Source organism: Calonectris borealis, chromosome 4 (genome assembly GCF_964195595.1).
Source record: "Calonectris borealis chromosome 4, bCalBor7.hap1.2, whole genome shotgun sequence".
NCBI classification, from domain to species: Eukaryota; Metazoa; Chordata; class Aves; order Procellariiformes; family Procellariidae; genus Calonectris; species Calonectris borealis.
In genome coordinates this window covers 29,945,587-29,970,404 of record NC_134315.1, presented here as the reverse complement: position 1 = coordinate 29,970,404, position 24,818 = coordinate 29,945,587, and the positions used below count along the sequence as shown (strand labels likewise).

Below are 24,818 nucleotides of genomic sequence, written 5' to 3'. Positions count from 1 at the left end.
GAAGCCTGTTTTTCAATTAACCTGACTTTGTACCAGTGGATGTGAAGAGTATTTGCACTTCAGTTTTGCTGTAGCCACCTCCTGGGTAACTCTACTACATGTTTTCTTTTTCTTTTGTTACTTGTGTGATAGAAAATAGATTGCACAAAAATGTCTGTAAAAATTTTTTTGCAAGTAGGCAGAGAGGAGTATGGTGAAGCTTATTTCCAATCAAATTATTAAAGATAACTATAGTTAGCTTAATACATTCCATCATTGCTGCATTTGAGTATTTCTGTAATCAATTTTGGAGATGCTTTGTCTAAACCTCTATGTTCAAAAGGAGGAAGCATCTTGTTTCTTGGAAGAAATGTTTTCCTTTTCTCATGCTATTCCATTGAAAAGTTACAAGCTGTCAAAAGATTTAAATTGCTATTTCCGTTTTCTTAATGACAGAATCTCAGAAGATTATTGCAACTATGCAAACAAACCTGTCAAAGTGTTGAGTCCAAACCACTATCCAATCACTACCAACCGCATGTATTGTTAAAGGGGAAAATCTAGGGTTCTCTACCTGTAGCAAAAAAAGGAATATGGAAGATCTAAGGTAACCTGAGCTCATCTTTCCTTCCCTAACTGGTCCTTGCACCCCAGTTTCTCTCTGGAGGCCCTGCAAAGTATGGCATTGCCAACGCTTTTGACGCTACATCATGAGGAATTCTACAGTGATAAGTAATGTTTCCCCTAAAACGCAAATGAAGCATAGGAAAATCAGGAGATTAATAGTTTCCAATGAATCTTAAGCCTGTTTCTGTACAATAATTATATATTTATTATTAATTTATATGATAAAACACACACTAACTGCTGACTTTTGGCAGCAGTTTCCTCACTGAGGTGGGTGTTTGAATCCGATCCTTTCGCCTGCCTCTTCCCAGTACCTGAGGATAATTTCTACATACCTGCTATTGGGTTTGATCCTTACTTAGGATGCCAGGAACTGTAAGGCACCTAGTTTTTAGATGAAAGCATTTTTTTAGTTGAATGTAGCCTTAGATGCTTAATTTTGGAAAGGATCAGAACACCTCTGGAGGCAGCTGTCTTGCTGACGTCTTCAAAGGCAGGTTGAAATACTGCACCATCCTTTCTTCTGGATGAGCTTGCTCATCCTTAAGAAGCTTCAGTCCTTCTTCCCCTTTCTATTATAACTGAATTTTTTCAAGTGTTGGGGTCAAAAATTCATCTGAACAGAACCAAATACTGTGACTTACACCTGCTGTATTTTTTTGTGGTTTGTTTTGGTTTTTTTAAAGAAATACTTAGCCCTACTGATTACAGTTTAATATTTTTTCTGTAAAGTGTGTGTTTGATACTAGAAAGCAGTCACTTTTTTTCACCTTTTTTTTAAAACAGATCTGAGATTAGTGTCTAGTCTGTTTGGGGCTGCTTCTTTTTTTTTTTTTTTTTTAAAACGGTAAGTAGGCGGGATCAAGCAGTGTTTGTGGTTTACCATGTTTCATATCAGAGCGAAGAGCTCAGCTAGGACTATTTTACTGGCACAACTGATGAAGAGAGGTTTGCATTTTCATTTGAATATAAGTGGACAACCAGACATGATTCTTTCTACCTGTAAGTAAACTGGCCCCTGTATTTTCCTCTTGCAGTTTTGTCTTATGCAGCAGCAGTGTACTTGGCAAATGAGCTGTTTAATTATTGCCATAAAAATACCAACCAGCTTTCTCTTACGCTGCTCAGGTGATCTCTGTTTAGACTGCTTGTCTTGACTTTCAAAATTACTGCACAAGTATGAATCCATCGTATGATGGATTCAGCAAAGCAACTACTTTTACGTAGAGATAGGGAGATGCTCCCATATGCTGTCCTTAAAAGCATGTACAGCATAGACATGAATAAAAAGTTTGGTAGAACTAGAGCTGTTTTTCCTCCAGAGAAGAATTAACTCACAGGAAAGACAAAAAGCCTCAACTTGCACATGTGAAAAGCTGAAAGCTTGTATTTTAAAGGTATTTTTAGAAGCAAACTATACTGTGGCTTTCTACTAGATTATTGATTTTCTAGCACTGTTGAAAACTGACAGACATACCAGATTAGGAGGCATATCCTGTGTTACAGTAAACATTTGGGTTTGCAAGAGCAAGAACTTTGTGCAAAACATGCTAGAAGAGTGCAAGTCTTAGACACGGACTACAGCACTTTCAAAATCAGTAGTGCTTTGAGGAAACAGTGAATTGGAAAAAGAAACTCAAGCCAAGAAACCCATGAAACAATAAAATTATAAAATGCAAATTATAAAAATTAATCTCTAACTTGTGGCTTGTATCTTTGATACTATTTCCCCAAGGCTGCAAATTAGAGTGAGTTACAACTGGAGGTAGGAGGAAGACTGCACGTATAAAGGTGTGTGAATTGGCCACCTGTACAGATAATGTTATCAACCCAAAGCATATTCCTGGGTGTTGTGGGACTTTATAAGGACAGCTACTGGCAGCAATGGACCACCTCAAAGGACATGTGTGTTTTCACTCTCCCTTCTCTGTTTTCATGGGACTATCTTTCAGCTTCTCAAGCAAACAATTGTTCCTGACAGCTGACCAATCTTTTTCTTCTTCCTCTAGCATCCCATCTGCTCTGTTGCGCACAGATAAATTTGTTTTCAGGCCTCTAAGTTGGTTATCAAAATGCCAGCTGCAAATTTTTAGGCTGAGTATTTGTCAGGCTAGCTTCAACACCAGTTTCCTAGTATTTCCACTTCATCCATGTGCTTCTCTTGCCATGATTTCTTTTCTCGTTTCAAAACTGTGCATGCTAAAAGGTCTGATTTTGGGCATCAGAATTCAATAGGCTATTATGGCTCTGTGCTAGTGTTGGGATTCCTATTTGTTAACCTGTCACCAGGGAGATAATATGACATTGTTTTAAAAACAAGCGTCTTCCTCCTAACACAGTCATTTCCAGAATGAAAAAGACATGAGCAGTGAAATGGGCTACATTTTTTGTTCTTGTGTTAGATTATTTGTAGAATTGGCTGAACTTTGTCTGAGGTTGCAAGCTTTCATCAGAAATTAGAGAAATTAAATTCTCCACACAACTGAAGAAAGAAGATACAGCAAATTCTGGATTCAGATACTCACCTTGTTTGATTTAAACTTAGGTTTTAAGCTACTGACTTTAATTGCACCGTGATGACTTACTCTGAGGATCAAAGCCAAATGTGTTTTGTATGCTTATGTTTTGATAGAATTCGGGGAAATGTGGGCTGAGAGGTCTAGTGGGGCTGTGGATGCTGGAGCAACCTTCCTTCCTGTGGATTTAAAAGAAGCAAGATTTAACCACTTTTTCTGGAATTTTTGGGAAAATTTTTGATTATGTAAGAAACAGAGAAGTGGGGCCTGAAAATAATGATAGGTCCTTAAGTACTTTATTTTAACAGACTTCAAAAAATAATTTACTGTTAAAAATTATGGGATAGTTCTTTCTGTTAGCCTATATTTCTTTCCTGTGTCCTGTCCAAGCAGTCTGTCATTCATAGCGTGGTAAATCTTATTGGTGTCTCTGTTCTCTGCAAAATATGGAAACCAAAATGTGATTTCCTTGGCACAACTCTTACTGATACCATCACTGATTAATTTTTAATTTATGAACTCTTCAGTGTGGTTACTTGAGTTAGGGGGACAGGGGGTCAAGGCCTGCTAATACGTATGTGACTCTAACACCCTTTGACAAATCCAGAGTGTTTTCCTTAAGAAAAGGTCCTTTGTCCAAAATTGGAGGAAATCAGATAGAATAGTTCCATTTATTTCAGTGATTTGAGTTAGGGTGTAGCAGAAAGGAAAATCAAGAAGAAATATTTAGAACAAGCAGTAAATTCTCAGAACCTATTTTCAAATTCTTATTTGCATTTCAAAAGAGAGCAATTTTTTGGCGTTAAAATGCAGGGTTTTAAAAGTTATTGTTATTTCTTGGTTTGTCTGATGGCTGTTGAATAGCAGAGAAGAGAAAGGGAGGAAGGGCCCGAGTCACAGGAGGGTGTGTGCAGCGGCGAGAAGCTTCGGGCAGGAAATGGAGGCTTCCTGTAGCACTGCCCTGAGCACTGCTGTGCGCCTGGAGGCAGCCCTCAGGGAAACAGCTTCCTCGGCCGCTAGCAGAAGGTCCAGGTGTGAGCCAGTGTAATGAAATTCTTCATTCAGTGCGTCAAAGCTTTCACCGATTGCAGCGTTGGGCAAGTCTTTCTAAAACAGCCTCGCAGAGCAGCTTTGGGCCTTTCTGTAGTGAGTTAGGAACTCAAAAAATATGATTTTAAGCAAGGGGAGAAAAAGTGGTGTGCAAGAAGCTCACCAGTGACTAGGGAGGATGTAAAATGCATAGATCAATACACAGGTCTTTGCTTGAGGTGCTGAAATTCCAATCCGTCAGGTCAAAACTTCCTGACTTAATTCAGTTTAACCAAAGCAGGACTTAGCTCCACAGAACTGAAGGCCTTTCTCTGTCTATGTTCCTTGATAATATTTCCCAGAAGACCTGACAAACTTCCAAACAGAAATTAACAGTTTGCACTGCTATAATTTGTGCTTTTATTAATTTCTTCCGAGTTAATTCCACACATGCTTTAGGAGTAATGCATGGACAAAAGAATTTCGGAAGCGATGAGGTTGCCGAGGACAGATGTGTAAAGACAGGTTTGTTTTCAAAGAGCTGGAAATGCTCTTCTTTAGGATGATAAATATCCGCTGGATTGATAGGCCGTGATTTGACACTTAAAATACTCCAATAAGGAGAATGAGGCGAAGCAAGCTTTGCAGAACTGTGCAAAGTTTGTGCTGCTCCTCAGGACCCAGCAACTCAGTTCAGCGTGGGCTTATCTGGCCCATGGCCTCGGTCTAATCTGAGCCTTCACTTTTCGCCTGCAGAACTTGGTCATATTTTGTGATCTTTAATTGGTTAGACACTCTAGCCTTGGAAAAATTGCTCACCAAATGAAGCACATGTCCCAGGAAGCGCTGCAATTAAAGCTTTAACCTATACCTTTTCTGTGGTTCAATGGGCAAGATGAGACTAAATATTTAATATCTTATATGCTTGGGATGTTTTAAAAAAACATCACATACATTCATTTATTGCTGATTGCTTTGAGCACAGTAAAGGGTGGGTCAAACACGAAAAGCATCTATTAACAGAGAAAGTCTGAAATTCACTGAAGGCAAAAAGGGTTCCTGAGCTTATACTATAAATTTATTCAAATCGCTGGCTCATAAAGAAAAGCAAGACAGAATTACATGTCCATAACATCAGTCTGAACCCCTCCCTTTCGTGCTAACAGCCAAATCTTAAAAATCTTATTAGAAGATCATTCTTATGTCACATTGAAACTCTGCAGTGCTGCTTCTAAATATTTCTGGTAAGTGTTCTATAAGGAGAGCAAGTTTTTCTAATGAGGAATAATATATTTAATTAGACTAGATGGTTTAATCAGAAGAAGTAGACAAGTGTCTACTTCAAATGTCATATTCCTTTTTGCACATCACTAAATACTTTATAAACATCGATTAAACTTCACGGCACTGGCTGAATTAAAAGAAACCCAAGAATTTTTTCACCCATGGTGTTCACTGTTTATGAAACACGGAAGCGATTGTAAAAAGAAATGGGAACCTAACACAGTCTAGGTCAGGGGACAAACACAATTCCTTCCCAAGATATTTGTAAGCATGTAATTTTAAACAACCCTTTTTCTAATGAAATTGCCATAACTTCCTCAAAAGACAGTACCTGCAAGAACACACTGTCATGCAATATGCTTCCAAGGCAGTAATTAATTCTGCTTTAGAGACACTCACTCCTTAACACCGTGACACTCCTTTACTCTTGAACTTATGGGGTTTTTTTGGGGAAAAAAAAGCGACTGTAATAAACCAGAAATAATTCCTAGCTGACTTTTAAAAAGTGTTTTTCATTCCAAGCTTGTTCTTACCTAGAACATTAATAATCTCAACCCTGTAGTAAAACAGTGCTAGAGACCATGTTCAGGCAAACTTCAGCCACTACAATTTTAAACAGGTGAGGGACAGTTTAATGCACACTGGAAAATTATGCAGCAAATAAATTGCATTGCCCATATCTTTTCAGCCTGGTTTCTCTAAAGAAAATTGTCAGTGTCAGCTGGCTTGGGTATTTGTAATCGCTGCATTTTGCATAGCTGTCAGTGGAAACTTTTATCAAGCAGTTGATAGTGTCTTCTGATTAATGTAGGCTCGTCAGCTTCCCACACGATAGGTTCTTCACAGGATGCAACAGTCTAAGGGAAATTGCCCCACAACTTTCAAGATAAATACTCTAACCAAAACACGTATGAGACAGGTCTCTTCCTCTTCCTAAGAACCAGTTTCGGTCTTAACTTTCTGACATCTGACATTCTCCCTTCTTTTATTAGTGCAAAATTTGCTAAATTAGGTACCTTCATAGAGAAAATAATTACATTTTCATGGTGTAATAAGGTTGCTTAATGTTTTGAGTGCTAGGATGCATACTCTCAGCACATTTGGCTGAAATGTTGGTAACAGGCATTGGCAAAAAGTCTTACAGAACACCAGAAGGGACATCCTATTTATTCCAGGCTGGATTAAGTCATTAGGATCAACAAGCCAGAAACACCACGAGAGAAAAACAAATACAGTGGAAGACACTGGTGGGAGAAAGATATACCTTGTGAAAGATAAAACGACAAAATACCGAGACGTTGGATATTCTATTTCGAATAACTTTCTGGGGCCTCTTTTTGTACTATGACCTCTGTGGCAGAGAAAACTCAGGGCTCACTGGAGCGGGACATAAAGTTTATTTTCTGTCAGTGCAGCTGAATATGCCTGGAGCCTTGTCTCTGCATGCCTGGCTCTCATGCTTCCTAAGAGAGCGTGCGTCGCACCCGAGAGCCTGAGCCCGGCCGCTGGTGCTGCTGCCCTCCCACCTGCCCACGGGCGATGCATGACGGTGAGATGCTTCAGGGAGCCAACCCAGCCGAGCGTGGTTCCCCACTGGTTTAGCATCCCATCTCACTCCATTGGAGGTGAGATGAGCAGCAGTGCAGAGGGAAATGGGATGGGACCGTAGCTGCTCAAACGGCCGTGGGAACACAAGTCGGGGAAAGTAGGTCTCAGCCTGAGTAGAAGTGGATCAGAGCGGATGTCAACCATTTATTTACCTCGTTCAAATCTTTTTAATGCCTTCCCGCCTATTTAATGCCATATCCTCTCTGCTGCTCATACAAGATATACTAGATGGATTTCTCTGTAAATGTATGATGTATGTGATGATGTGTCCAACGTACTTTTGTCAGGATTATCAACCACTTGGCACATAAGTGTAAAGCACATCTTTGGTAGCATTTAAACCTGGACTAATGTATATATTATATTAATGGCTGCAACAGAAACAGGAAAATCAGTATTAATTCAAATAATTGAATGTAGCATGTCTCCTTTAATAAACCTCACAATAAGAAAAAAGCTTGTCGTGGAAGTGTGGTTTTGTATTTGGCTTGAATGATCTGAAAATTATGTCATTGCTGAAGGGGTCAGTTCTCCACCTCCTGTCCCTGATGATGTTCTCATCCCCTTTATTGCACTGATTAGAGCTTGCACGGGGTGGTGTGATCAGTCAGATTGGTACTGATCTGGCTGACAAGGTCTTTTTTTTTCTTTCTGATTTAGTGAGCTGATCTAACTCATCACATGGCCTCATAATTACTAGGACATTGTAAGGGAGACAGTGGGAGCGGGGCGGCAATAGATGGGGCGGCAGGAAAGGTCTGCTGACCTTGGTGGATGCAAATTCAGCCTTAATGATTTGCTAGATATCTCACAGCAAGACAGAACTAATAATGGGGCTAAGCACATACAGTAGTCCTTAATTCTGTAAGTTTTGTAATCAAACAAACAGGAACGCTGCAAATATGGGAAATGTTCTTGTTCACAGATCACACCATCCAGTCTGTTTTCTGCTGCTGCTGCTGCTGCACAGTGCAAAAAAGGTATGTGAAATGCTTAAGCTTTTCAGCAATTAGGATGATCAAAATATCTACACATGAAGGACTTTTAAAAATCCCTCTATTTTCAGTAGAACTGCTAATTGTACAGAACTTTAAAGAAGCTCTACCCTGCATATCCCTAATATGAAGGAAGGCATATATATCCATGAATGAATATTTTAATGTGAATATTTATAGATATGTATTTACACAAATACTCCATGTTTTTCAAAATCAGAGCGATGAGAACAAAAATGAACCTGGACCCTGATACTGGCCTGGTGACCCAGTACTCAGCCTCACAACCAGACATTTCTTATGCATCTGCTTGGAAGCACAGGGTAAGGTGAAAAGAGACAATTGAGGTCATGTGCCATATGGTAGCTCAGTACCAGGACAAGCAGAGGAGTAAATAACTTTTGAGCATGTAAGGTGCTTCATTGCATAAAAATTACAGAGTAAAGGTATCTGAAGATTCATACTGATGTAAATACAGGGTCACAGTGAGGTTTCCCAAGCTCTCTGTCATGGACAAGGTGGTTCCTTCTCCCACTTCTGGGTTTGGGTGATGGAGGTGGGAAGGGTGGGACTGCCCTCTTGGGCAGATGCAAGCTCGCCTTGCTCAGCTGGCATGTGAAACATCCACCTCAGTTTTATTAGATCTAAGTTGAATAATCTGAGCTTTCAAAGCATAACCAGGTGCAAAGCTAGAACCTAACCTGATGCAAAAGAAAATAATTATGTTCCTGACAATTTGCTAAGAAAGTCTGCAGTGCCCCCCGTGTTAATTCTCCAGATAAATGACCTAATTTCCAGACATTGTAACTCCACCGATTTCAGTGCTGCTCTGCTTTTACACCAGCTGAGGAGTTGTCCCAATATTCATACCATGCAGAAGTCACCCTGATTAGGTAGATGTCTTGTTTATTATTCACTGTACTTTCCATTGTCGTTTTGTCTTCTATACCAAACTACTCAAAAGTTTTACAAGTGATGAGGTGATGGTGCTTTACAAGGGGAAGTAATGACCACGATGAGTTCCTTTTAGTTACTGAGATGGTATAATAATAGGGGAGTAGGGAGAAAAGACTAATTATGAAAGATAGATACTTTTTTTTTTCACTAGCGTAAGAGGCAATTGCAGTTAAAGAACAAGCCGTTACCTCCTCTACCTGCTGAGGCCTTGGAAGACTACACAAAAAAACCCAGAGTTATTGCACTCTATGACTTTTTTGCTAGAGGACCCTTGGATTTGCCGCTCAAGAAGTCAGAAGAATACATTATCCTCGAACAGTATGATCCCCACTGGTGGAAGGCAAGAGACCAACATGGGTAAGAGAGTGGGCATCTATTTCAATCTCCCTACACAGAAAGAAAAAAAAAACTAAACCAACCCCTGCGAAAGCAGGCAGATAGAATGAGACATGTGCAACAATTTAGGGGCAGGTTTGAAAACGTTCAGCTATGTACGAGGCACATGGATTGACCGGGCAGACTTTGAGCAGTGTTTGGCGCCCCAGAAATGGGGGGGGGAATCTAGAATCTGTTGGGAATTCAGAGTTAAGTCCTAGACTCAGTAATTTCCTGAGCGACATAAGGGTGTTTGAGGAGCGTTTGAATCTCTGGGCTCTGAGCCATGTGCAAATCCAGCTTTCCATACTTCAAGTGCTTTACAATGCAGTGTATATGTGTAAACACTTCATAAAGACCATAGAGATTATTAAGACACGTGCCTGAAACAAAATCCCTGATCCAAATTTCCTGGACGTTTTAGAGAGCTAGACAACTTCAATTAGGATCCTTTCCACATTTATGTTTATTTCTTGTCATTCCCCTTTCTCCTTTGCATTTTCTTCATTGTACCCTGTACTGTCATGCTGGGAATGGTTATATGTTACATAATAACTGTCTCCTTTCCATTCAGATCTCTCCTTTAAATACTTTTAAATGTTTTTTCTCAACTCGTATTTGTAGTGAGAGTCCACTGGATTATTATTTTGTATATAGATGCAAGCACACACTTTACACTTTATACACTTTACACTTTAAACAAAAAAGCTTTATAGAGTTACAAGGTTAGAAAGGAAGAGAGTGGCTTCTGATTCAGAAGAAATGTAATTTTTTTCTAAATTTTCTTGTGGTTTGACTTGAAAATTTTCATTAACATGCTGCTCTCAGCACTCTGTAAATATCGTATCCCAGCTGACTTATTCGTTTCAGCAGCCATCCACAGTTGTGGGCAGAAAGATTGTGCCTGGGATGAAAGGACTCAGACTTCTATTCAATTCCTACATTGGGATTCGGTATCTAACAACATAGCCAATAGTATAAGTAACCTTTATAATTCAACAAAAGGAAGATGCATATCTTAATCCTATTAATATTTTACACCATACTATAACAGAATCATAGAATCGTTTAGGTTGTAAAAGACCCTTAAGATCACCCAGTCCAACCATTAACCTAGCACTGCCAAGTCCCACTAAACCATGTCCCTAAGCACCACATCTACACGGTTTTTAAATACTTCCAGGGATGGTGACTCAACCACTTCCCTGGGCAGCCTGTTCCAATGCTTGACAACCCTTTCGAGAAGAATTTTTTCCTAATATCCAATCTAAACTATCCTCAATTTGTCATTTCAGGAATGAAGGTCTAATCCCCAGCAACTATGTTACTGAGAACAAGAAAAGTAATTTAGAAACGTATGAGTAAGTACCCTTGAAAATGATAATTGTGTTTTCTTTTCTAAAAATGGATTGGAGTGATACATTTTAGTACTTGATCCTTCAGTCTTTATTAGACATGAACAGATGTTTATTGAAAGCTCTATTTTTTTTTGTTACAAAACATTACTCTTAGAATGAAGTAACCATTTTGATTTGGAACTATTTGCTCAGAGTGTATAATGTGAAGCTACAAACACTGAGTACTTCAATAACATTTATTTGCATAAATCAGAACGTCAGAATCCAGATGTTTCCTCTTTCTGTAGGCTCACTACATAGTATTTCTATATTCTGATCTCTTCCTGTTGTAAGCATGTAATTAATTGACTGGAAGACAATTCCAAATACCTCAAGAGTAAAATTCTGCAAAATTCTAGAGAAAAGAGCCTTGACGCAGCGAGTCGGACTGTAAATTTCATCACAGTTTGGTGTAACTGTTTCCTGGGTTTTCTTCTGAGCTCATATTTAATCACAGTGAATGGGGAAAAAAGTTGTCATATTTACAGTGGTCTAATAAAGTCATTCCAAATTAAGAGATGTTTATATACAACAATAGTTCTATTTGGGTTTTTGGACTGGGAATAGTGCAACTATTAAGATGGATTACTTTTGTGAAACAGAGCAAACATTAATTTTTACTGGCTGAAATGAAAGTATAGGTTATCTCCCTGTTGCAGGTGGTACTGCAAAAACATAAACAGAAGCCAAGCAGAACTTCTCTTGCGCCAGAAGGTAACTCAGCTTATACAAAGAGCTAACGATATCTAGAAAGATCTATCAGTAGAGGCATCAAGACCGTTACCACAGTCAAATCCAAATCTGTTTGGTATGCAGTAAGAGAGACAGTACTTTAAAATAAAAAGGCTTTCTGGGGTAAGCATAACAGTGCAGACTACCCAGACTTCACAGAGTTTTAAGTTGTGGCCCCAGCAAATTCTACGTAGATTTTCCACACTAGATAAATTGAATTACATGCGGTTTACTGTGCTTGAATTTTGTGTGAAACATTGAAGACTGAAATCCATGTAGTAAGTAAGTTAGTGAGGTTAGCAGAGCTTAACAAAACCCCTGCGTCTTCCTTATGTAGAGAGCAAACAATCCATATTGCGTTCTACCCCCTATCAGTTACCAAAGTGCCTAACTCAGTTAAACTCACTAGGTCTTTGCTCAAGGACTAACACAGTGCTTGGGCAAGATAGACCAGAGAAGAACATCTCAGATAGAACTGTTTTACAGTATTGTATTCTAGTGATTTGTACAATTTGATTTTTTAATAAATCAAAGCATTTTATTTTCACTACTTCACTCTGAAGACTATAATTCACCTAAATTATTTAACTCCAAGAAATTGCATTTAGTATTTTCCCTTGGTTAATTTTGCTCTGCTATCTACCTGGCTATCAATTCCCATTCTCCACTGCTTTATCCCCCTCCCAAGTAGTCATACGTATTCCACAGAATTTGGTAATCAGCTGCAAGTCCTATCTCAAGGGAGGATTATTCAAGCTCAAAAGCAGAAAATAACTCTACTTGGATTTCTTTTCAGTCTAAAGAAGGCACGTTTGTTGTCAGAGATTCAAGCCAACAGGGACTTCTTACGCTGTCCATGTATTCACGGGTTAAAGGGTGAGTTGCTCTGAATGGTTAGGGTTTCAATCAAGAGGTGATGGAAGAGCTTCCCCCAAACTCCTCATGATAAGTGGGTAGGCTGGACATGCAGTGCAGAGGAGCAGGGAACCACTGGGGTGCTGTTCATGCAGAGTTAATTACCCCATGTGCAGAAATGTTGATGGTGAGCAGTGGATCTGGGAGTCAAGGTGCAAATGTCCTGCCAAGACAAGATTAACTGCACTCATTGAAATCCTCAAATAATCTGCTGTGAAAGCCATGCATCCCACCCACGTAATGCAGGCAATAAGACCTTACATTTGCATCTTCTTGCCTCTCTTTCTACATGAAGTGCCATGGCTGCCACACCATGCAGCCACAGCCTTCGGCTGCCGCACTGAACTGCTTCGCTTCTCCGCAGGCTCTGTGCACTGTAAATTCATCCCAGACTCTGCTGTCCCCAAACTTCTCCTGTTTTTCTCCTAAAATCACCTCACCTCCTCACTGTGCAGTCTTACTTCTTTTGCTGGAGGACTGCCGCAGGACTCGCTTTTCCCCCATGTCAGTAGCAATCGCCTACAGTGCTGATTTATCCCTTGTCAAGCTGCCTTATACCCTCCTCCCGCAGCCCTCCTACATCCTTCTGCATCAGTGGCATCTGCTTTCCTTCTCTTCCTCTTGGAGCAAGCCAGAGGTGAGAGGAGCAAGGAAAAGACATCATTGCTACCACCACGCTCTTCCTCTCTCCCTCCCCTGCTCAGAAAGGTGGGGCGAGATCTCCTTGCCACCCCCTGTGCTGGGCAGAGGCTCACGTTTGCAGTAGGGTACCAACCTTCAGCAACCACCTCCAGCCTGAAATGCAAACCTAACTTCTTCATTTTGAATTTCCCAGAAAGCAGGGGTAGATGGGCAGCAAAATCTACAGAAAGCAAGACAGACAGATAATGTGGAGAAATACAGAAAAGTAAATGTATCAAATAAAAGCTCCAATGAGGAGCCTTTTGAGAAGCAGAACAGAAAATGTGCTCTCACAGTATACATGAATATGTTTTTAACTTTTTGGAGGAAACTCAGGTAATGAAGAACATTTTAATTTTAAAAGCTTAGATTCAAATAAGTGCTGAATTAGGAGGAACATCTGTTAAGCGCTATGGCTGTTTCTTATGGATGCAACGATACTTGTGCAATAAAAACAATTGTGCAATATCTCCCAAAGTTAGGAGAGAGATTCACTCAAGGAGCCTTTTTTCTTTCCTGAAATACTATCCCAGCTACACACAGACATTTTAAGTTGAGAATTATATCCCAAGTTTTTAGGTTTTTCTGTGCTTTCTTTCAAAGTGAAATTTAATCAGATTTATAGTATAAATTATTTTTACTGAAAATTATAATCCTTTGTTGATTTCAGAAGTCATAGTGGAGATATTCGACATTATCAAATTAAGAAAAACCATTTGGGACAATATTATGTAGCAGAAAAATATCTCTTTTCATCTGTTCCTGAACTCATCGAGTATCATCAACACAATGCTGCAGGTAATGCATGCAAACTGATAAGGTTTTACAACTGATGATTTGAAGCTCCTCAGGACTTTGAGAGATTGGAAATCACTCTTCCTCTAATACTTTCCTTATAAAAAGAGACACAAGTTTTTCTATTGCTAATGAATTAAAATATGCCATGATCCTTTCTGCCAAAGTCATAGTTGTAGTGTGCGCATACCACGGGGAAAGTGAAACTACCAAACTCATCTACCTGTATTAAATGAGTTTTACAAAGCTAGAAGCCTAATGTATTTACCTGCTTTGTATTCTCTTGGTTCACATTTGACTGAATGGGACTTGTATGAAATTTGATCATAATTCTTTCCTTGTCTACAACAAGGACTTGCATGCATGCATGCAATTTAAGAAAAGTAGGAGCTATGCTGTGCATCAGCAGGCAGTATTCTACTGATTTTGGCAAAAACACCCATCCCACAAACAATCAAAGGCAGAATTAGGGAGCGCAAGGACTCTCTAACACTGGTTTGCAGCCTACCAGAGTTAACCACTTCTAATTGTTGGCTGATGGCTGCCTTACATAATTTTTAGCATTAAAAAATGCCCTTCACCTTGGTTCTGCCCCAATCATTTTAATACAATATAAAATGTTTTTACCCTGAATGAGTGGAGATGGGAAAACACACAGAGATTCCTTGCACTAGTGAGGAAGGAAGATATGGGAATGGACAGAGCCTTTTGCTGGAGGGAGGAGGATTGTAGGAAACACATGAAAAGGAGTAACAGTGGGAAGAATGAATGAACGCGGGGAGTCCTTGGTGAGTGATGTACTCACTGGTACTGTTGGCTCATGAATTCAAAGAAAATGAATGCCAGACACAAAAATATTTCTTGCAATGGGAAACAATATCGTGGGAAATCATGCTGGAAGAGACCGTTTAGGTGGGTGACATACTATTGTAGTACTCATTTAAGATCACTAACATTGTACAAACAATCAAGAGTATCACTTTCGGTTGTACGAAAGCATAGATACTTTTGTAGTCAGGGTCCTATTGAATAGTGTTTCTCCATTTCTTCTCACTGTAATGTTTTACCTGAACAAGCTGTAAGCAGAAGTAACTTCAAGAAATAAGAAATGTACATCAGATTCCAAATGTTTTTGTTTGAGAAGAGGTACGATATAGCGTACTTTAAAATGGAGTAATTGGTTAACAGAATATTGTTGCTTTGTCCCCTACAGGTCTTATCACTCGTCTTCGACATCCTGTTGGATCAGCTGGATGTTCTTCACCAGCAACAGCAGGACTTAGTTATGGTAAATTTTTTATCTTGTTCTGGTGGAGATTTAGGTATCTGCCTAGGCAAGAATTTAGATCGCATTCACCCAGCTAATAATTAAGTTGTACCTGTGAAATTTCCTAGTAATAAGAAACGTATAAACAGCCGCCTATTCACCAGAAACAGACACTCATTTCCTCGTAAGGCGTCAGTACCAAATGAGACACCTGACTCGAGTCCTTCTGTTCAGCGACTGTTGCATTTCTGTTACAACCACCAGTTGCATTTCAGAGCTATCTGGACTTTTCTAAGAAGGCCTAAGACTCAAATATATATTTAATAGCTTTTCAAAGGCTATTTGATTTATTGAAATGCTTAGGAAATTGAAATGAATGTTATTTATGGGGAAGATTTTCCTTGTCGGTTCTGCAAGTTTTAGAAATAAGAATGAAATCTTATACAATATTGGAAAAAAAGCAATAAATGCCAGTTTTGTGTATATAGATCAGGAAGCTCATATCATCTGGCTGATGACAGGAACCTCCAAAATTGTGTATCTCTCCTGTGCATGTTCCCATTAATCTCACGACTTAATATTTCTGAAGGGCAGAACAATTGTGGTTATTACAATAGAGGCAGCCAGTAACAATTTCTGTAGCAATACGATCCATCCGTAACTGGTTCAGAGCTCGACATCACATATGATAATGCCAAAAAAGTTCTCATATGTAATCAAAGCTAAATACTTGTGTTATCTTCAAGCCTTAGACACTCCTGCATTAAGCAATTTAAACACTAATCACATTCTACAAGCTGTAAAGTAACATTCACATATAAACTTATATGAGCATGTGGAAATTTTCAGATATTTAAAATTCATGCTATAGCTGATGAACTATCGTGATGTTTTGCTGCATGCATTAACTGCAAATAGCAAGGCATGCCTCCTGGAGCACGGCTCAGGAAAGCTTACCTGACTGTTGTAACATACTGCGTTGCTTTTGTAGAGGAGTGGGAATTAAACCCATCTGAACTGACGTTCATGAAAGAACTTGGGCGCGGGCAGTTTGGAGTCGTTCAGCTGGGTAAATGGAAAGCAACCATCAAGGTTGCCATCAAAACAATCAATGAAGGTGCAATGTCTGAAGATGATTTCATCGAGGAGGCCAAAGTGATGATGTAAGTACAAAAGCTATTATATCTGACAGTTGCCATCGAGATGACCAAGAAATAAATATAACTTAATTCCATTTAAAACAAACAGAAAAACCAGTTTGATGGCAATGGTGGATGTGCAGGACAGAAAGGCTGATATAAAGGTCTGAATCGGACTGACACAGATGTTCACTGCGCCCATCAACAGACTCTTTCTTTAGAGTGTGCACTGCTTTGTACTGTGGAGCTCAATGGGGAGTAAAGGTGCTGATAAATAAATGTGCTCCTACGAATATTCTTTCATCTATAATTCAATGCCTCTAGGACCACTGGCAGAGCTCATACCCAACTAAAGCTTTTGAGAAACTATATTACCATTTCTGCTAATTCTGTAAATTAGGGAAGTATCCAGACGGGGTCTTGGCACAGCGCAGAAGAGAAGCACCCTTGCAGGGCCACGTCCCCTGCCTGAAAGCCAGGCATAACTAGACTTTTCCGTTTTGCATCATCCAAATCGAGCTTTGCATTCACTGCATTTATATAACTGATGAACAATTATGAATTCAAAGAGTGCACTTTTTGGAGGAAATTGTAGGCAGAAATGTGTTAGATCATGGAACAACTCTGAGGCCAGTTGAATTGAATACTGTTTATCAAGTATGAAAGTATTTTTTAAAACCATCATGAGAATCAAAGGTCTAGTTACCTGCCAAGGACAAATGCTAGCCTGTCTAAAATGCGATTTTAAACAGGAAACTCTCCCACCCGAAGCTGGTCCAGCTTTACGGAGTGTGCACACACCACAAGCCTCTCTACGTTGTGACTGAATTCATGGAAAACGGCTGCCTGCTCAATTACCTTCGGCAAAGGCGAGGGAAACTCAGCAGAGACGTGCTGCTGAGCATGTGCCAGGATGTGTGCGAAGGGATGGAATACCTGGAAAGAAATAGCTTTATTCACCGTGATTTAGTAAGTACAATAGGTTTTCTGAAGTTCTTGGTAAATATTGGCAATATAGAACATGCCACTGCATTTTATGGGATGCTAATGTGTCCTGTAAGACTTCAGCCGTGCAGGATCTAATAAGCCAATAGTGTTTTTCTGCCTCTAAACCAAAACTTTTCAGCTGTTCTTTTGTCTGTGGGCAGCTGGAAAAACTACTTGATAACTGAGAGAAAATTGGGATATTAGCATGGAGCAGGCCAGTGCTAGGACATCCCAATACAAGGGTATCCATGCAGTGATCACAACACAATCAAAATCACAGCAATACAAAAGGTCAGCAACAATGAGGATTTTTTTTTTTTAAACAATATCTTTTTCTATCTACATTTTTTCTGCTCCCTACTGCCTTACCTTGATGCTGGGATATCTGGGTGGCTTTTCTGCCCTACCCCTCATACACAGGGAACCACAGGAGAGGAGCTTGTTTCCTTACTCTCTACTTTTTGTTCAATGCTCATGTCTGGATGCAGAGAGGAAATCTTCCTGCTCTCCTCCCTAATTGACTGAAGAAATGTAAAAGCTTGAAAATTTCCAAGGAGTTCCTGATTTCTGTAAAGAAAAAGTCACAAAACATTATTTAAAATTCACATTGAGTGTCCTAATGCTAGCGTTCAGGAAAATATCTGCTTGGATAACTAGACTCTGCAGCCTAAAATTTCTTTCACCATGCAGGAATATGTAAAAATATTGCAACTCATACTACAAGCATTTAAGCTGATATATGCTATGGATGTGTAACTACACAGTAGCGAAATACGTTCACTGACTCAGAGCCAGAAATTCACTTATATTTTTGAGCAAGACACTCATGTCCTTTTACAGTATGAGCTGAAACAAAAATAATCAGCTGTTGTATTTTTCTTAAAATGCTTTAGCACAGATTTCAGATATGTTTCTCTCGTTTTCCCTAGGCTGCAAGAAACTGTTTAGTCAACGCTGAGCACGTCGTTAAAGTATCGGACTTTGGCATGGCGAGGTACGAGGCCATTGGTGCAGGTTTAGTGAGTACCTATTCTCAGTTAGCTGCAGCATGACCTTGTGTTAACCTCATTGCTTGCTTTGCTGATTTGGGGAATCCCACTACGGTCAATTTTTGAATTCTGATGGAAATTATAACGTTGTTTAACTGTTGTACCATGAACTGGATGTCGTGTCCTCCTCTTGCTATTGGTAAGAGTAAGACAGGTAAACGAAGTGCCTGGTAAACTTCAGAAGTAGTTCACGGAGAGAGAAACGCCCAGCGTGCACAGGGCTGCCAGAAGCTTGAAGGAACAAGTTCCCCAACGTTTCTGAGCAGCGAGGAGGACAAAAAGTCCCTAGGGAGAGGTCCGGGTGCTGGTGCTGACCTTTAGAGGCTGCAGCGGCCGATTAGGTCAGGCAGGAGGCAGGGAGGACCGGCAGGGTGGGCGGGAAGTGTGATGTGTGCTGCTCTAGCAGGGAAGTGGTTTTTCTGCTTAATGAGAGGCCCAGCCAAGCATGGAGAAAGAGAGCAAAATGCACTCTGACAAGCACAGGCCAGAGAAACGTAGCCCTGCCCTCACAGACTTCCCCCAGAGGAGGTGCTGCATTTTACAGCCGAGCTGACCGAATGACCGACTGTGGCCCAAAGGGGTTGGCTCACTCCTTCCTTCTTTCCCCTTGCAAGCCCAGCACAAAGGTCTCCACTTCTGTGTTTTACTGGCTGGTTTGTCTGCTGGATTAGTAGACTGAATGGGCTCACTTTGGAGGCAGACGAGCTTGAAAGGCAGTGCATGGCTGTCATGGTTTAACCCCAGCCGGCCACTGAGCACCACGCAGCCGCTCGCTCACCCCCCGCCGGGTGGGATGGGGGAGAGAATCGGAAGGGTAAAAGTGAGAGAACTCGTGGGCTGAGATAAAGACAGTTTGATAGGGAAAGCAAAAGCCGCGCACGCAAGCAAAGCAAAACAAGGAATTCATTCACCACTTCCCACCGGCAGGCAGGTGTTCAGCCATCGCCAGGAAAGCAGGGCTCCATCACATGTAACGGTTACTTGGGAAGACAAACGCCATCGCTCCGAATGCCCGCCCCCCCTTCTTCTTCACCCAGCCTTATATGCTGAGCATGACGTCATATGGTGTGGAATAGCCCATTGGCCAGCTGGGCCAGCCGTCCCAGCCATGCTCCCTCCCAGCCCCCTGCACACCTGGCAGGGCACGGGAAGATGAAAAGAGTTTACTAGAGTAAACATTACTTAGCAACAACTAAAACATCAGCGTGTTATCAACACTATTCTCATACTACATCCAAAACACAGCACTGTACCAGTTAATAGGAAGAAAATCAACTCCATCCCAGCTGAAACCAGGACAGTGGCTCTGAGCAGGAGGTGGTGGTGACATTCACCTTGCCGCTGCAAGTCATTAGATCAGCACAGCCATGCTGCTTATCTCTCCCTTAGGTTTTGCCTCCTATTTCTAACCTAAGGATTACAACACTCCAACACTCCAGCAGTTCATAACTAAATACTTGTTTTTCAAAAGGCTGTCCTGTACTATGGCAGTGCCCACTGGTTGCACTGCTCCCCAAAAGGGTAAGGTCAGTATCAGGGGTCTGGACTCATCCAAATCCACCAGAAAACACAGCAAGAGACCAAAGGGCTGTCAGGGTCCAGTCTGAGAATAATGGACCTGAATGGCTCACTGCTGCCAAAAAGCGGAGACCAGTGGTGTGGCTCTAGGACAGGTACTCCCTCTCCTGGGGAGACCATGGAGAGGTGATGGGATCACAATCTTATTATTCAGAGCTTACACAGCTGCCATTACTGGTTATTTTGTACTGTTGTTTCATATGTTCCTTATCCAATAACCTCTAATCTTTCTGTGCCTGCACCAAAATAAGAAAGGGAGACAAAGAGATGATTTCTCTTAATGTGACCTCCTTTAAAAGGTGCTTTAAAAGGTGCTTTTGCATTATGCCTTCCATGAGAACAAATGTTGTGTAGTGCACATCTGTCATCTGCTCAGGAACATTAATACTGGGAAAATGTGCACAGAGCTTGTACGTAGGTAGGGATCAGTCTAATAGCCTTTTAAAATGCTGCCCTATAAATGCCTGCATCGAGCACATAATTTCATCTTATCTGGGAGGTCAGCTCCTGTAAGCTTGGGCGAAGAAAATTACTTTTCCAGTGCACCTGCAAGAGTTGTTGCCTTGTATTGGATGACCATTTCTTTCTGTGTTGCTTCTGTAACAACATGAAATAACACTTGTGAGATTGGATTCCACGCATCAGTTACGAAGTGTAGCCCTCTGCCAGTAGTGTTTGGGTACAAGGAGTTGAAAAGGTGGACTCTTTTGAAAAGAGACAATAATTATTTATTGCTGCTGGTTTTCCTGCCTATGGCGTAGGGATCTTTCCTATCAATATATACCCAGAAGATGACAACAGCAACCATCCTGTCAGTCTTACAGAGCATATTAAAATGTTTTATTTTGACATACTTCTCATGAACAATTAAAATCATTCATTTAAACAGAAATCTCTTTAAGTGCATAGCTTCCAGTGTGGGTATCTATCTGCATTTTATATTAAATTAGTGATACCTTTTATTTGTTTCTAAATTGACACTGTGTTTTTATGGAATTATAAACCACCTGTGGAAATGTTGCCAGAACTGCTTGCCATTTAACTATCATTAGAATATATGCTGTTTCTGGTTATTCTTTAGGTATGTCATTGACAACGAATATATCAGCTCTTCAGGTGCCAAGTTTCCAGTCAAATGGTCATCTCCCGAAGTCTTTCATTTCAAAAGATATAGCAGCAAATCAGATGTCTGGTCATTTGGTGAGTTGATTAGGTTAATGTGCAATATACTGTGCTTCCCTAAAACTACTGATGTGATTTAAGAAAGTGTAACTTTTTACTGATACAACCTCTCTTAAGCTTGAGTCCTTCCCACTTTTCAAATCTTGCCTATACTGGATGAATGTGTTTTTTAATAGAAAGGCTCTGTGCCCAAATATTAGATTTTGACTGAAATGTGCATTCTTGGTACGTCTCCATTAGCCAAATGTATATCCATCTCAGTTTCATGGACCACCATCTTAGCTGACTTAAAAGAGAGCAGAATTTTATCAGTTGAAAAAGTTTTTGGTAGTCTGTCTTCATTCAGCTCACATTGCCCATGTTTTCATGCAATACACAAAAAATCAAGAGTGGGTTTTGTGCTTCTAATGTTGTTAAATAGCTTGTGGGTTTGGGGTTTTTGTTTTGTCCTAAATATTCTGGTTCACTTCTAGGTGTACTGATGTGGGAAGTTTTCACAGAAGGCAAAATGCCTTTTGAAAGTAAGTCAAATTCTGAAGTTGTCCGTGAGATTTCTCAGGGTAACCGGCTTTATCGACCACATTTGGCATCACATACTGTGTACAAAGTCATGTACAGCTGCTGGCACGAGGTTTGTTACCCTTTTTTTTTCCTGCGATATCACTTTACTTTATAATTAATTTGTTATGTAGCTCTAAAAGCAATCTTAAAAAATTGAGGCATTAAATCCTCATTTCACATCTGTGGCACCCTCAGCATCTCTCACTATGCTTTTCACAAACCACACTTAGGTTTACAAGCCTCTGTTTCTTTTGACCGTTGCATCTAATAAATATAAAGCACGTCATTAGTACAATAGGTCTAGACCATCCCTGGTTTTGAATACGCCACTATTGTCTCGCTTCTCTACTGCGTCAAATGTAATACCTTTCTCATACCTCCGTATCATGCATAGCTTTCTCTAGCTCTGCTCTGAATGATAACCTTAACACATTCATATACAAAGTGGGTATGCCCACTAAATGAAATGTGAATTTTAAACCCCGTTTTTCAGGTGTACATCAGACCTCTGTACATCACTACAGCTCCTAGGCTGCACCCCTTTCACCCTCTCCGCTCTGATTTAGTACTTGATGTTCTTTCTCCATTTCTCCAGCACCTATTTCTTTCTATATTGGTATCAAAACATTGATTTCATCAACTTCTCCATCTGAGTAATCCCTTAAGGTCCCTCCTTCTCTAGTATCTACAAGAAATTAATCTTTAATTTTAGATAAAAAGTACTTTCAGAAGAGCTTTGTGTGCAATGCTTTCATGTAAATAGGCAGGCATACACTGAGAGTACCTGGGGAACCTTGTTGCTACCATTGCCTCCTTTATCCTACCTCTCCTTTCTTGCCCATCTTTTAACTCTATATGAAATTTTTAGACCCTGAGTAAAAAAGGCTTAAGAGACTGAAATCTAAACTGCATCTAGCTTGCTTGCTGACTGACTGCAAGCACCCATCGGGATACCAGCCAGCAGAGAGAGGACGGGGAAGAAGTTCTATCTTCTCCTGCCTGCCATCACCCAGGAGTTTGTTCCATGCTGAGCTGCAATACATCAAATGATACAACAGTGAAGATCCTTTTACAACAGCCCAGGAAACATTCCTGAGTATTACGGTTTCCTGAGAGGTAGTGCTTTCCAGTGACCCATTGCAGGGGAGAAATCCTATAGGAATTCTGGTCTGGAATTGAAATAAATATAAAGAAATTTTAGGAAAGCTTGGAAAAGTGGCTGTACTCACGCTGCTGGTGTCATGAAGAACAGATGATTTTTTTCCCTCAAATGATAAACTTGATCTTTTCTTCTGTATTAATAAAATAAAATGTAATTTTTAAGTCGTAGCTTATATGTACTTGTTACCATCTTCTGAAGTCTGGTACTATAATTGATCAATCTGCTAATATAAATTTATCCTCTGCTTTTTTTTTTCAGAAACCTGAAGGACGTCCTACTTTTGCAGAGTTAATAGAGACCCTCACAGATATAACAGAGATGGGATAATCAGAGACTTTACACGAATGTATTTACTGAAAGGTTAGCATTAAGCATGTCAATAACGTAGCTGATACAGAAAACCTCAGCCTTTTACAGCAGTCTCCACTTAAACTGCAATACCAGCATCCTATATATTGAAGCAGCTGTTCAGGCTTGGCCTAATTTTTACTCATTTGAGAGAGATACCTCAGGAGGCTGGTTCGGGATTCTTGAGGCTTTGTTTTCATGATTAGGGAGAAAAATCTGTATGGAAACAAGTAACCAAGCTTACTCACCTTATAGGCTTTTTATTTATTCTTTTTGTCAGAGCTACACTAATTCCTGTAACAATATTATTAAATTATTTGGTACTTAATATGACCCATGCACTGGGGAATACTGATTGGCAGCAGCAAAAATGATGGAAGAACCTCTAAAAGCTATAGCTATATCATGTTTAAAGGCAAGCCCTTTTGCTGCAAAGCATCCAGCACTGAAGAAATGGAGCAGTGTTTCAGAAGGGGCAGCACGCTAACCCCCAACCGCTGGAGCAGCGCCCACGCGTGTGCCCGTACCCACCGCCGCGGATGAAGGCGGGCAAAGGGAGCAAAGGGAGCAGTCATCACTTAGCAGCTCCCATCTGAGCAGCTGGAAAGACTGAGCATCCCTGAAGCATTTTAAATCTGCATCGCAGGTCAAGGCGCCTTCTCTACCAATTCTGTGTAAAAGAAGGAGAGTAAGGATTATCTTAGCCAAACCTCTCCCTGAATTTTCCAGTATTGCCTCCCACTCCTCGCCTGCTGCTGCCTACCCAAATGCCCACACGTGCCTTAGTCCTCCCCTTGCAAGTGCCCAAAACGGTTAATGCACAAGTTAAAGCTGGAACCTGACAGTAAACCAAAGTGCTTTGAACTAGTCTAGCTCAGATGGATCCTGCAATACCTGACATGGACAATGTCTGTAACCCTACTTGTTACGTTATTATTCACTTTTAATTTTAAATCTTAATTTTGGTCGATACAAATATATTATAGAAAAGAAAAGGCAGATGAAGTTAATAACTGTTTAATACAGAATAGAGTCAGACCATTACAAATAAATAGTTTTTTAAAAATATGTGATTGCATTGTGAATTATTTATAGGTAAATACATCATAATATTTCCTTTTATAGCACTTTGTAGACAAAATACTTAAAACCCACTAGCTGAAGAATGATTGAGTTCTGCACAACTTCATTTTTTCTTTCCAAATTTAAAAAATAACTGCAACAATAAAATTAAATATATCGATCATCCCAAGTTTTGAATTTCCAGAAGATGATGGCATCTTTGGGTCACATCCATTCCTGGCATTAATCACTCACCTTTACTGCAATAGCATTTTGGAAGTTATCATCCCTTGGGAAAGGACATTCTTAATCCTATTGTTTGACCATCTGGGAGTACCTTCAAACACACTTTTAAGGCATTTCTGCTTCCAGTGAAGCATGATATCCCTATCGTTTCATATAATCTGCTAGAAGAATTGCCACAAACTGATGTCACTGTGTACTTTTATAATCGACTCATTTATGAGCATTCAGTTCCTTTTCAGACCTATGACTAAATACAGATCTATACAACACAGTACCACCCACTGAGCTCACCACAGCTTTACGCCCAGGCCACAGAAGTACAAGGCTTTTCAGCAGATGATGCACTA

The 24,818-nt window shown here is 40.2% G+C and overlaps 1 protein-coding gene across 3 annotated transcripts; it reads left to right on the top strand.

Moving 5' to 3' along the window:
- The first annotated feature begins 902 nt into the window (after window positions 1–902).
- On the top strand, window positions 903–24,202 carry TXK (TXK tyrosine kinase). 3 transcript variants are annotated; one of them, XM_075149024.1, is made up of 15 exons: window positions 903–1,608; window positions 7,969–8,023; window positions 8,259–8,361; window positions 9,147–9,352; window positions 10,666–10,731; window positions 11,427–11,481; window positions 12,296–12,375; window positions 13,766–13,893; window positions 15,104–15,178; window positions 16,149–16,320; window positions 17,049–17,265; window positions 18,213–18,277; window positions 20,992–21,110; window positions 21,566–21,723; window positions 23,074–24,202. In XM_075149024.1, the coding sequence occupies exons 1-15, from the start codon at window positions 1,491–1,493 to the stop codon at window positions 23,140–23,142; spliced, it is 1,686 nt and encodes a 561-aa protein (XP_075005125.1). In that variant the 5' UTR covers window positions 903–1,490; the 3' UTR covers window positions 23,143–24,202. The 3 variants fall into 3 exon arrangements, with proteins under 3 accessions (XP_075005125.1, XP_075005124.1, XP_075005126.1); XM_075149023.1 differs by having other exon boundaries at window positions 11,409–11,481; XM_075149025.1 differs by lacking the exon at window positions 903–1,608 and having other exon boundaries at window positions 7,953–8,023; window positions 11,409–11,481.
- Window positions 24,203–24,818: the final 616 nt, after the last annotated feature.